The following is a 12505-nucleotide window of genomic DNA, read 5'->3' on the forward strand; positions in this document are numbered from 1 at the left end:
AGTCGTTGTACAGTATGTGACGTTTATGATGTCTTCACGTACTGTCAGAAATACGTAGGAATGCAACAAATATGACTGTGAAAGTTCGGCTTTGTTATGATACGCAAGTTGGGGAGTTGTGACAGTTTATGTGCAGAGAGCATGGAAGCCGTATCAACAACTGATTATAAATGTAATGTTTACACCTTTTTTGTGATTTACAACCGAAAGCACTTAAATGTGCTTAAAGTCCTATTTACGACTTTCCACGTTGAAAGCAGGCGCTTACGAGGAGGACTTGAAGGCAACATAACACTTTTACCATCTTTGTACTCCGCCATTTTCCCCTCAAAACGTCACATCTCGTCAACTCGACTATCTTGTAGAAAATTCCAAACTTCATCAGTCATCGTATTTACTACTTTGTTGGGTCGTTCGTGTGTGTATTTTGTAATTGTTAACATTTTGACAACCCCTGAAGGCTGCAGTACACCCGACACGCCTCGGCGCGTTCTCTCCCGCTCAGCCCACAGGACAGCCTCCTCTTCCTGGATTGGTGCTTTTGAAATACACCAAGGGATCTGGTTGGTTGATTTTGAACCGCTGCTGCGCCGCGGCCAATTCAAAAGACTCCATCATTCCAGCGGCACTCTGCGGAGAGACAGTACAGAAAACACACAGCACTACAGTAAGGTAAATATGATTCGCTTTTTTTGTTTTATTGGTTGTAATATGAGTAAACAAGATTATCAGTTGTCTTGCAAACGTTGACAATTTAACTTTGAGCGGAAAGCGGACCAGATATCACTAGGAGCATGGGAAGCTACTTTAGCCAGTTAGCAGTAAGCTAACTGAGTTAGCTAGTTTAACAAGGGGGCAAAATCGTCAGGGAAACAGCTCGCTACTTAGTTTTAGAAACGTTAGGCAGCGGTTGTTTTTAGCGAGTTTAACGAACTGCGAAACGACCCAAATGTCATATGAATCAAGCGAATTCATCTAACTTGAACGTTAGCATGAAGTGAAGTTACTGTGGCCTGTCAGAGATAATGTTAGTCTTGACATGACATGACATGTTTTTTTCTGTTTCAGGGGATCAATGGAAGACTACTTGAAAATAGAGAAAATTGGAGAGGGTAAGTCCTAATGTGTTGCCTTATCTTAAACTTGACCAAAGTGGAGTTATGCTGCTGAAGTGCTAACTGTTAAAGGTTTAACCTAAGTTATAGCCTACATTCAAATTATTTTCAACATCCTTTAGCTAATGTCATGATAGCCACTTAAACATTTATAATCCCTTCCCCTGCTTTCCACTACTGTATGTTGTCACTTGCATTTAATTCAGCATTTTTGGAGAAATTTACTAATCTATAATGTCACACACACCGTGTGGCTAGATTTACACAGATAGAAAATAACCCAAATTGCCCAATGTAGTAGAAATCATGCCATTATATACCATTCTATTCATTATGTATTATGTATTAAACACAATCTCATTCCTCAGTTGAATGCTGTCTCTGCCTTCAGTAATTTTCCATTCTCCACTAGTTTGAGATAAACAAAGGTTCTGCACAAACTTCTTATCAGAAGAATCTAAGATAGGGCCAGGCTTTCTGGGGATTCAGCTGTATGAGACAGAGACAAAGGCTTGGTTTCTCGCCCTTTGCTAATCACACCTGTTGTGAATGCATCATGCCTTGTCTGCAGGCAGTAAAGACAACTCTACTCTCCAAGTCTCTTTTTATTACAGGAAACTTCCACCACACCCAATAGCCCCTATCTTTGTATCATGGACAAAATATGGATGAATTATCAAATCGGGAGCACATTGTTGGTGTGTTTTGCAGGCACCTATGGGGTGGTGTATAAGGGCAGACACAAGGCCACCGGTCAGATTGTAGCCATGAAGAAGATCCGTCTGGAGAGCGAGGAGGAGGGCGTTCCCAGCACCGCCGTCAGAGAGATCTCTCTGCTTAAAGAGCTGCAGCATCCCAATGTCGTACGGTGCGTTTACTGTCTGTGTAACAGACGTGTTAGAGACAAGGTGTCTGCAGGCCCTGGAATGTCTGAAAATGCTTTCAGATGCAATGTGTAGGGTTTTTACTGCCCTGTAGCACAAAATGACAGGCTGGTAAGTGAGTTTTGAAAGCCAGAAACAGTCTCAGTACCTGGACAAGTAATCGACGAGTCATTGTTATTGATTGTCAACCCCTTGCAGATATATTAGGGCTGAGCGATTTTGAAAAAATATCTAATTGTGATTATTTTGACTGATATTGCGATTTGATGATTTGCGATATAAGAGGGAATGATAATTTTTTTTTTTCATATTTCTAGCTTTTATGTTGTTGTAGAGCCACTTTGAGTCCACAGTTTTTGTTGATGTGAAGAATAATGTTCAGATAGAGGGACGCTCTTATTACCCAGCCGCTGTCAGCATGCATTATATCAAATACCCACCAAAATCAAATCCAGTCAAGAACATAGGGTCTGGGGAAAATCTGGAATTTTAAAATGGAAACCGTGTAGGAACCCTGCCAATCATCTCACATATTCTGATATTTGTGGCTGTGAAGAACAATCTTCATCTATACAGTGATATGACCTAGTTAGCAGGGGCAAGATGTCTATCTGTGTAAATCATATTGACCACCAGACAAAATCTTCAAAGCAAATCAAGGTCTGGAAAAAGTATGGAATGTTTTAATTGAAAATGTGTAGGAACCTTGGTTTACTGTTAGTTCTTCTTTTCGGGAAGTCAATCAGCCGTCTTCTTAGCATGGAAAAAAATATCCCTCTCGCCCGCGTAGACATCCTGTAAGTTCTAGTTCTGTGAGAGGAGGAGGGAAAACATCTGCACCAAGATTTCATGCAAATATCTGTAACATCTTATTAGATCCTCTAATGTTACAGGTATTTGCATGAAATCTTGGAACAGATGGGCCAGCAAGGGCTTTCAGAGTTTTAACCAAGCTGTTCTCTGATTTTTAAACTGGTCAGAGGGTTGCATACTGAACAGGTTGTTCTTGATGTGTACCTTTCCACCTTTTAATTAACTGGCAGTGAAAGTCAGAACTCCCCTCTGTAGAGAATTAGTGCATTACTCTACCAGATGGCCCAGCCAAGGGTCCGGCATCATCCCAGAAACGAGCACCAGTCCCAGAGTGTGAGGTGTGTCTGTGTGTGTGTCCCAGGCTCCTGGACGTCCTGATGCAGGAGTCTCGGCTTTACCTCATCTTCGAGTTCCTGTCCATGGACCTGAAGAAATACCTGGACTCCATCCCATCTGGGCAGTACATGGACCCTATGCTGGTCAAGGTAACTGTGTGTCTGTGTAATGAATCAGTCCCCTCTGGACAGTTTGCGTTATGGATCCATTGCTGGTTCTGGTAACTGTGTGACTGTCTATTCTATGATTACAATAGTTGACTTATATATTTCAAAGAAAATTCCACCCTAAAACACTCTTCACAGCTATTGCTCGATACACTTTGAATATATCGGTCCATTTTGTTGTTTGGCGCATTTTAATTATTCCTGTATATAAAATTCCTTTTTTATTGTGAAATGAAGATGTACGGCCTCTTGACTTCTTTAAACTAGAATTTAGAACCTCCTCCTCTCCTCTCCTTGTCGCCTCTACTTGTCTCCTCTCCTCTCCTCTCCTCTCTTCCTCTCCTTTCCACTCCTCCTCTCCTCTCCTCTACTTGTCTCCTCTCTACTCTCCTCTCCTCCTCGACTTGTCTCCTCTCCTCTTCTGTCCTTGTCCCTCTCCCCTCTCCTGTCCTTGTCTCCTGTCCTCCTCTCCTCTCCTTGTCTCCTCTCTCCTCTCCTGTCCTTGTCTCCTGTCCTCCTCTCCTCTCCTGTCCTTGTCTCCTCTCCTCTCCCCTCTCCTGTCCTCCTCTCCTCTCCTTGTCTCCTCTCCTGTCCTCCTCTCCTTGTCTCCTGTCCTGTCCTTGTCTCCTCTCCTCTCTCCTCTCCTGTCCTCCTCTCCTCTCCTGTCCTTGTCTCCTGTCCTCCTCTCCTCTCCTGTCCTTTTCTCCTCTCCTCTCCTTGTCTCCTCTCCTCTCCTCCATGGTGGGACACACAAACCGCTCTCCAATTATAGTAATGGGATAATTAATCAAGAAAAATGGCCTAGAAAGGGAAACACTAAAAATCATTATTTGGTGGTTTGCATTCCTTGACTTCATGTCCCTCAACTATTAATTTCCTTTACTTTCCTTCCTTTCTTGTTCTGCTTATAATTTCACAACTTTGATTAGCTATGTTAAATCAGAAATTGGCTGCTTTTGACAGCTTTATTTCTTTATTTTGGTTTTTCTTAATTTCAATTCCCAGGAACATTTAACAAGGTCTTTGGCTTTCTGCAACCTCCAGAAAGCTGCTTAGGGTTTTTTGTCTCCTTTTTTGACCGCTGGTGTGTTTGCATCCCTCATCTCTCTATCTCTCTTCCCCTCTTCCTTTAGAGCTACCTCTACCAGATCTTGGAGGGCATTCAGTTCTGTCATTGTCGTCGAGTCCTCCACCGAGACCTGAAACCCCAGAACCTCCTGATCGACAACAAGGGAGTCATCAAACTGGCAGACTTCGGCTTGGCCAGGGCCTTTGGCGTTCCTGTCAGGGTCTACACCCATGAGGTGAGGATCCGCTCCACATCACCGCCAGGGTCATGGAAAACCTGGTCAGACACGCCTCCCCTGGGAATTTTATAAAGTCTTTGATGGAAGTAGTTGAATATGAGGGAATTGAATCATTCCCCTGCAAACACTCTGCTCCTGAAGTGGAAATCAGACTATCTATCCTTTTGAGAAATTTCCAGATCTTACAAAAGCATGAACATGCCAGGAAGGAATCAAGTTTAATTCATGGGTATTCATGACATTTTATATTAAACCCAGAGTGGGAAACCTGTTCATTAGGGCTGGGTATCGCCACTGATTTCCCGAATCGATTTTGATTCGATTCAGTATCGATTTGGTTAGGGATATTTCAGTTACAATACCAATTTTGCTTGGATATGAAAGAGATTCTCAGAGAACTAATGCTGTAAATTGTACAAGGAACCCTCTAACCTGGTGCATTATTAAAAATATTAATGTTTACATTTAGAATTGACCCTAAAGCAGTTACATTAATGTACTTTTTCTTTAACATGACCAACACACTACAGCAGTCAACACAATATAGTGCAAGTTGTGCAACTCTACAAACTCTACAGTCAGTGAGAGTGACCAGATAAGTACTTTCTTTAGTGCAGTGTAGCTTCAAGCTTCAAGCATCCACTGGAAAAGGCATATATTAAAAGATCGATCTCAGGATTCAAATGAAGATCGATTTAAATCGGAAAATCGATTTTTTTTTTTTTTAAACCCAGCCCTACTGTTCATAGATTTTTAAATTTGTGTTTTTGAGCCTTGAAAAGGTTACGGACAACGGAGCATGATAAAGTTTAGAAATGTAATGGAAATGGGTTCATCTTTGGAGAGGTTTTTTTTTTTTTCCAGAATCCGACATTTCCCATGATACAGCAATGCTACTACAATTTCATGCCGACTTCCTTCATCCAATGTTTACAGTTTCACTTAAAGGCAGACAATGCTCACTCTTCAGAAAGCATTTTGAATGCGTGCATTATTAAATGTTCAAATGTATTTGGATAGGAACTACTTTTGATTCACAAAGCGATGGTTTAGGTAGGAAATTAGTCGCATGATTGTTTTTCTGATACTAACAGCATGTAAAAATCCATTGGAAATTTTTTTGGGGGCGGGGGATGAGGGTACACTGGAACACATACTTAACATTGACATGTTGACAGACGATCTCACACTGGAGATGACTATGCTTGTAAATTGTAAAACCTGTGAATAAAAAGCGCTGGCTTCTCACAGATAGCTGCTAATTTGAAGGAATAACATCAGCTTCAAAATCAAATTCAGAATGGAGTCTACTGCATAGGGATGCTGAATCTAAACAGCCTTCCAATATTTGCCAATTAAATAGCCAAGCTCACTAAATTTTCCTCTTTGTTTGGGTGGTTGGTAGGTTGAGACCTTGGTATTATTATATAATGATAATATATAATATGTTATCCGGTTTCCATTACTCTGTCAACTCTCTGCATAGTCAACCCACCTGACTCAGTAACAGAGTATCTAAAGACACAGAGGTTTTGTTTGGAGCAGCTCATTACTTCACTTCAGTGGATGTGTATATGTGTGTGTAAACACCGTTTGTGGCTGTGTGTGCTTTCGCATGGTACTTTTCGTCTTGTTGTTCTGGCCTAGCGGATGTGGTGTGTGTGTGTGCCCAGGTCGTAACTCTATGGTATCGAGCTCCTGAGGTCCTCCTGGGCGCCCCCCGATATTCAACACCCGTCGACGTCTGGAGCATCGGGACGATCTTCGCCGAGCTCGCCACCAAGAAACCTCTGTTCCACGGAGACTCCGAGATAGACCAGCTATTCAGGATCTTCAGGTAGACACGCGTGTTTGTGTGTGTGTGTGTATGCGTGCAGATTCATTAGGGCCCGTCCGATATGTGATTTTTGGGTTCAGTGCGGATAATTGCGAAATTAAATTTCCGCTAAACGATATATCTGCCAGTGTTTTTACCAAGACTGGTTCTCTCTTCTGAGTAAAGCATTTACTCATTAAAGGATAAGTTTGTCAATTTTGGACCTGTATATGATTTGACACTTGCATACCTGTAGTACTTTAGTTACTTAGTACTGTTAGCCTCTTGCTGCTAACAGTACTCCAAATTAGGGCTGAACAATTAATCGAAATTTTATCGAAATCGCAATATGGCCTACTGCAATTTTCAAATGGCAGGAGGCGCAATATTTGTTAAAGGTGAAATGTGTGTCAAAATACCATTTTAAATGAAATATTGTGGTGCTGCAGAGATGTCCTGGCCTACACATCATGTTCTACAGACTTAAGAAAACATCTTTGTTTGGTACAGATCCCCGCAAAAATCGCACCATAATCACTTTAATACGTTTTTCAATGAAAATGAGAATAATGATGTAAAAAATTATCATTCCCTCTAATATCGCAAATCATATCGCAATTGCAATATCAGTCAAAATAATCACAATTAGATATTTTTGCAAAATCGTTCAGCCCTACTCCAAATGGGAGATGTCAAAATATCCCCAAAAAAGCCATTTATAGGCTCCATAGGGGAGTTGAGACTAAAAATGACACAATTCCACCATTACGCGCATTTTCACTAATCGGGAAATCACAGAACTATTTTTCTCTGCTGCAGCAGGGACTGCTGTGGGGTGAAAGTGTGTTACTGTGTTACTAAGTTATTTTGATAAAGCCCATTTGGACTCCTTGTTATCAACAAGAGGCTAGCAAAGGGAGCTGTTTCAACCGACGGCCGACTCAGGAGTTGATATTCTCTGCGGGTCCAAGTGTTGCAGGAATGTAAAAGACAAATAATATCTAGGTCCAAAATCGGCAAACTTATCCTTTAACTGAAGGGAAAACTCAAAAATGATATCAGGTATCCACAGTTTTAAATGATTTAAATATAAGACCTTTAAAAAGTATTAAAATGCATCTTAAATCCAGTTATTAGAGGTCTTTTTTACCATGTAGTGAGAAGTGTTCTTGGTGTTGCAGTTCCTCCCTCAGATGAATCCAGAACAGTAGTACTACCTGCATCTTATCTGCTTTACTAAACATCTGGACTTGATGTCCCTTAAATATTAATATCCTGCTGTCCTAGTTTCTTATTCTGTCCATTTACAGTTTGCGTGTTCAATCAGAAATAGTCTGGTTTTTGAAAGCTTTGTTTCATAATTTTGTTCTTAGAGTCTTAATTTTACCCTGTCTATATGAACCACTCATTGTACAAGTATGTAGGTTAGTAACGAATGACTTCAGCCACATGAAAAAGGGCTTGGTCTAATGGGAGCTCTGCCAGTTGCTCTTTGCAATGTAGTGTGTGACATCAGTTCACCATCTGTAAAATGTAACCTATAGTCCTAATGTACCAGCAGACTGGCTGGTGGTAATTTTCAATCCTGACTATAACCTGTTATCCCTTTCTGCCTGGTTACAAGACTTTTACAGTTTAGAACTGTTAAACCTCCCTAGCTCTTCCTTCCCTGCCCTTCCCCTTTTTTTTTTAAATCCCTCTGCCTTTTCTTTCCAGGACTCTGGGAACTCCCAACAACGATGTCTGGCCTGACGTCGAGACCCTACCAGACTATAAAAACACCTTCCCTAAATGGAAGTCTGGCAACCTGTCCTCCATGGTGAAAAACCTGGATAAGAACGGCTTGGACCTACTGGCTGTAAGGACAAATCTGTTTTTTCTTCTTTTTGTCTTAAGTTTGCTTTATTATAGCTTATTGTAAATTGACCTGGATTGTGTGTCACTCAGATGCCATCAATGTAGAGCATAACACTAAAACTGATGCCTTAACCAGTGCTGGCAAACAAAAATATTGCATTCTTGTTTCCTAGATGGGTTTGTTTTTGTTTTTTTGGATGTAAGGTATACTGCAACTAAATTAATGTAGTGGAAACACTCTTGTGTATCCAAAATGTAATGTTTAAGATAGCCTTTGAAAACTTAAATTCTACCCTTCTTAAAAGCACCACAATACATAGCAAAAGTCTATATATCACCAACATATTTCTAAACCCATTTTGCAGACTGTATGTCATCACTGGAGTCATAACTGATAAATCTCTTTCCATATTTCCTTGTTGGTGAAACGCAGGTATTGAGAGATGTTTTTTTTTATTGGAAGAAGGCTTCAAAACAGCTATATAAACACAACAAAACCAATGGTTATCATTTTATTAGATTTTGAAGGTCTCTAAAAAACATTGTTACATCTGTGGTGTTCCGGGTCAAATCTGACCCGGCAGAGAATATTAAAGAGTCTGGGTGGTTCTGTGGATAAAATTTTACTCAAACTCTTGGGGGAACATCTTTTTCAGGTTCCCATTATGTGCTATATAGAGCTGGGGAACATAGGACCTTGGGAACTTAGGACCCTGGGGACATAGGACCCTGGGGGAGCACATATGTAGAACTGGGGAACATAGGACCCTGGGAACAAAGGAATGACTCTGCATTGGCCATTTGGACCTTGATTGACACTTTTTATTTTTTTCCTCTTTCCTTTCTGGTGTAGAAAATGCTGATCTACAATCCTCCCAAGAGGATCTCTGCACGTCAGGCCATGACCCATCCTTACTTTGATGACCTGGACAAATCCACCCTGCCCGCCAGCACCATCAAGATATGAAATGCATACAGAGAAAACAATCCTATTTGTACCTATGTTGAATAATTATTCTGTAAATACTTTTGTGTGGGAAAGTAGTACAATGTAGTCAAGTTTGTCTGTCAACAATTTTCAATAAAGCTGTACTTTTTGAAATCCCAGTTACTTTGGTTTGTGTTCTCTATTACTGCAGTAGCCTGCTCTGTGTCCCTACAGGAGCACGCAAATATAATCATAAGGGGTTTTTAAACTTTGTCATACTGACAACCCCTGATATACATTTTGACAAGGACTCCCAAATACATACATTTCCATTTCCTAATTGAATAAAATCAAATCAGTAGACTCCCGCACACTCTTCACTTAACAAGAATTTGTTAAATGACACGTTTTGGTCAAGCAACCTTTGTCAGGTATCTGAATAAACAATACAATGGGGCCTGTTTATATAGGGGAACAGGAAATAAGACGGTCCAATCATAGGGCCAAGTTTTTAATTGGGGCGTCTTTCTCATACTTATTCTAATGTTTTGGCACCCCTCTTGCTATTATGTAGGTTTCTACCATCAGTAATCAGTTCTCTGAGCCTGACCAACTCAGTCTGCTGCCACCAGCTAACAGGACCTCACTCCTGTCCTTTTCCCATCTCACTGAAGAGCAAGTCTCCAAACTACTACTTGACTCTCGTCCCACTACCTGTCCGTTGGACCCCATACCCTCCAACCTCCTGCAGGCCATCTCTCCCACACTTATCCCTGCAGTCACGCACATCATCAACTCCTCACTCTCAGCGGGTGTGTTCCCCACTGCTTTTAAGCAAGCCCGGGTTACCCCGCTACTAAAGAAACCTACACTCAACCCATCTCAGGTTGATAATTACAGGCCGGTTTCACTACTCACCTTTCTTTCCAAAACACTTGAGCGGGCGGTCTTTAATCAAGTCTCTGAATTCCTTTCTGAGAACAACCTGTATGATCCCAACCAGTCTGGCTTCAAACGCGGACACTCTACCGAGACTGCGCTCTTGTCTGTAGTAGAAACACTGCGATCAGCTAGAGCTGCCGGTCAGTCCTCTGTCCTACTGCTACTTGACCTATCGGCCGCCTTTGACACGGTGAACCACCAAATCCTCCTCTCCACACTCGCTGAGCTCGGCTTCTCAGGATCTACCCTCTGCTGGTTTGAGTCCTACCTCTCAGGGAGATCCTTCAGAGTGTCTTGGAGAGGGGAAGTGTCTAAATCCCACTACTTGTCCACAGGGGTACCTCAAGGGTCAGTGCTTGGACCCCTTCTTTTTTCATTATACACCACCTCATTGGGTGCAGTGATCCGCTCACATGGCTTCTCTTATCATTCATATGCTGACGATACCCAGCTCCTCCTGTCGTTCCCGCCAGACGACCCCACAGTCTCGGCGCGGACATCGGCCTCACGCCTCGCCGACATCTGGGCTTGGATGAAGGAACGCCACCTTCAGCTTAACTTGTCAAAGACTGAGCTCCTTGTCATCCCAGCCAGTCCCTCTATACAACAACAAATCAGTATCCAGCTCGAATCAACTGAGCTCATACCCACAAAGTCTGCCAGAAACTTGGGTGTCATGATTGATGACCAGCTAACCTTCAAGGAGCATGTGACTTCTGTTGCTCGGTCATGCCGATTTGCTCTATACAATATCAGGAAGATCAGACCCTACCTGTCTGAGCATGCAGCACAACTCCTGGTACAGGCTCTTGTAATATCATGCCTTGACTACTGCAACTCCTTACTGGCAGGGCTCCCGGCCTGCACTTTCAAACCTCTGCAGATGATCCAGAACGCGGCGGCGCGTCTGGTCTTCAACCAGCCCAAAAGAGCACATGTCACTCTGCTATTCATATCCCTCCACTGGCTCCCAGTTGCTGCCCGCATCAAGTTCAAGTCCTTGATGCTCGCCTACAAAACAATAACCAAAACGGCTCCGACCTACCTGAACTCCCTCATTCAGGTCTACGCTCCCTCCCGCTCACTACGCTCTGCCATGGAGCGGCGCTTGGTGCTGCCACCTCAGCAAGGCCCTAAGTCTCTAGCCAGACTCTTCTCTTCTGTGGTTCCCCGGTGGTGGAACGAGTTGCCAAACTCCATTCGATCCGCAGAATCCCTCTCTATCCTTAAGAAAAGGCTAAAGACCCAGCTCTTTAGCGAATACCTCCTTTCATAAAAAAAAAAAAAAAACTTAATGCACTCTATGTATTACCTCATAGCACTACCTTGTAGCACTCCCTCGTAGCACCTATGTCCTGTTGGACCAGAACTTAGCTTGTTGCACTGTCTCGTAGCACCTTTGTCCTGTTGGACCAGAACTTAGCTCTATAGCACTTACTCTCGTTGTTCTCTCCTATCTAGAAACTTGCTTGTGTTGTATGCAAATCTCATGTGTAAGTCGCTTTGGATAAAAGCGTCTGCCAAATGTGAAATTGTAATTGTAAATTGTATGTATGCTTTGTATTATGATGTGAGCATCTACCAATGTTCTCACATGGTCCACTTGACCAAAGATTATCCTAACCTACTATACGGCTTGGATCTGCCTATCTCCCATTGGGATTTGACTCCTATGTAGCTACATCTTTAGGTATGATTCAGTTGTGATTGACTCTCCTCCTTTTGTATAAACCCACATTTCTGTGGTCTTTGCTCCTTTTTGATATATGTTGTTTGTAGTCGTGATATTGGATGCTATTTATGGATGTAAAAAAACTTTTCTGATTGTTAATTAATTTTTTGATTCCCATACCTTGCCACCTGGTTGGACCCTTGTACCTCACTAGGCACTGATTTGTACCAGGAGGTTCCCTGAGTAACTTGGGTTAGGGTTACTGATTTTACTTTGTCCTGCTCCTCCGACGCACCTGGTGCATACGGTAGTGCAAAGATCTTTTTTCTTTTTTTTTATTGAGTGAGTTAGGGTCTGAATACAATACAATCAATATTTCAACATGTTACATAAACGTCATTTCTTAAAGAAATCAAATTTCATGATTTGACCCTGTTTGAGTTGCTCATTCACAAGTATCATACAGTCACATAAGGTTGTCATCACAGGTAATATAGCATCCCCACCCACACAAACATATACACACTTATCACACATACACACACACACCAAAACAACAAAAAAAAACAAAATGAAAACAGGGTTCCTTATAATTTATGGATGCTGGGTGATTGTGATTTTGCGGCTCCACTCTACAGAGCTTCGTAAATTGAGCTCCAATATCTTGT

General features: G+C 42.0%; 1 protein-coding gene across 2 annotated transcripts; it reads left to right on the plus strand.

Moving 5' to 3' along the window:
* Positions 1-617: 617 nt before the first annotated feature.
* cdk1 (cyclin dependent kinase 1) lies at positions 618-9396 on the plus strand. 2 transcript variants are annotated; one of them, XM_071534955.1, is made up of 8 exons: positions 618-672; positions 1069-1112; positions 1827-1983; positions 3174-3297; positions 4449-4619; positions 6296-6459; positions 8155-8296; positions 9149-9396. In XM_071534955.1, exons 2-8 carry the CDS (start codon positions 1076-1078, stop codon positions 9260-9262), a joined length of 909 nt encoding a protein of 302 aa, XP_071391056.1. In that variant the 5' UTR covers positions 618-672; positions 1069-1075; the 3' UTR covers positions 9263-9396. The 2 variants fall into 2 exon arrangements, with proteins under 2 accessions (XP_071391056.1, XP_071391057.1); XM_071534956.1 differs by lacking the exon at positions 618-672 and having other exon boundaries at positions 1076-1112; positions 1827-1902; positions 3171-3297; positions 6395-6459.
* The last annotated feature ends 3109 nt before the right edge of the window (positions 9397-12505 follow it).

The sequence above is a fragment of the Centroberyx affinis genome, unplaced genomic scaffold, assembly GCF_046629955.1.
Source record: "Centroberyx affinis isolate AG114_WGS23_722 - 3 ecotype Tasmania unplaced genomic scaffold, CSIRO-AGI_Caff_v1 ptg002639l_1, whole genome shotgun sequence".
NCBI classification, from domain to species: Eukaryota; Metazoa; Chordata; class Actinopteri; order Beryciformes; family Berycidae; genus Centroberyx; species Centroberyx affinis.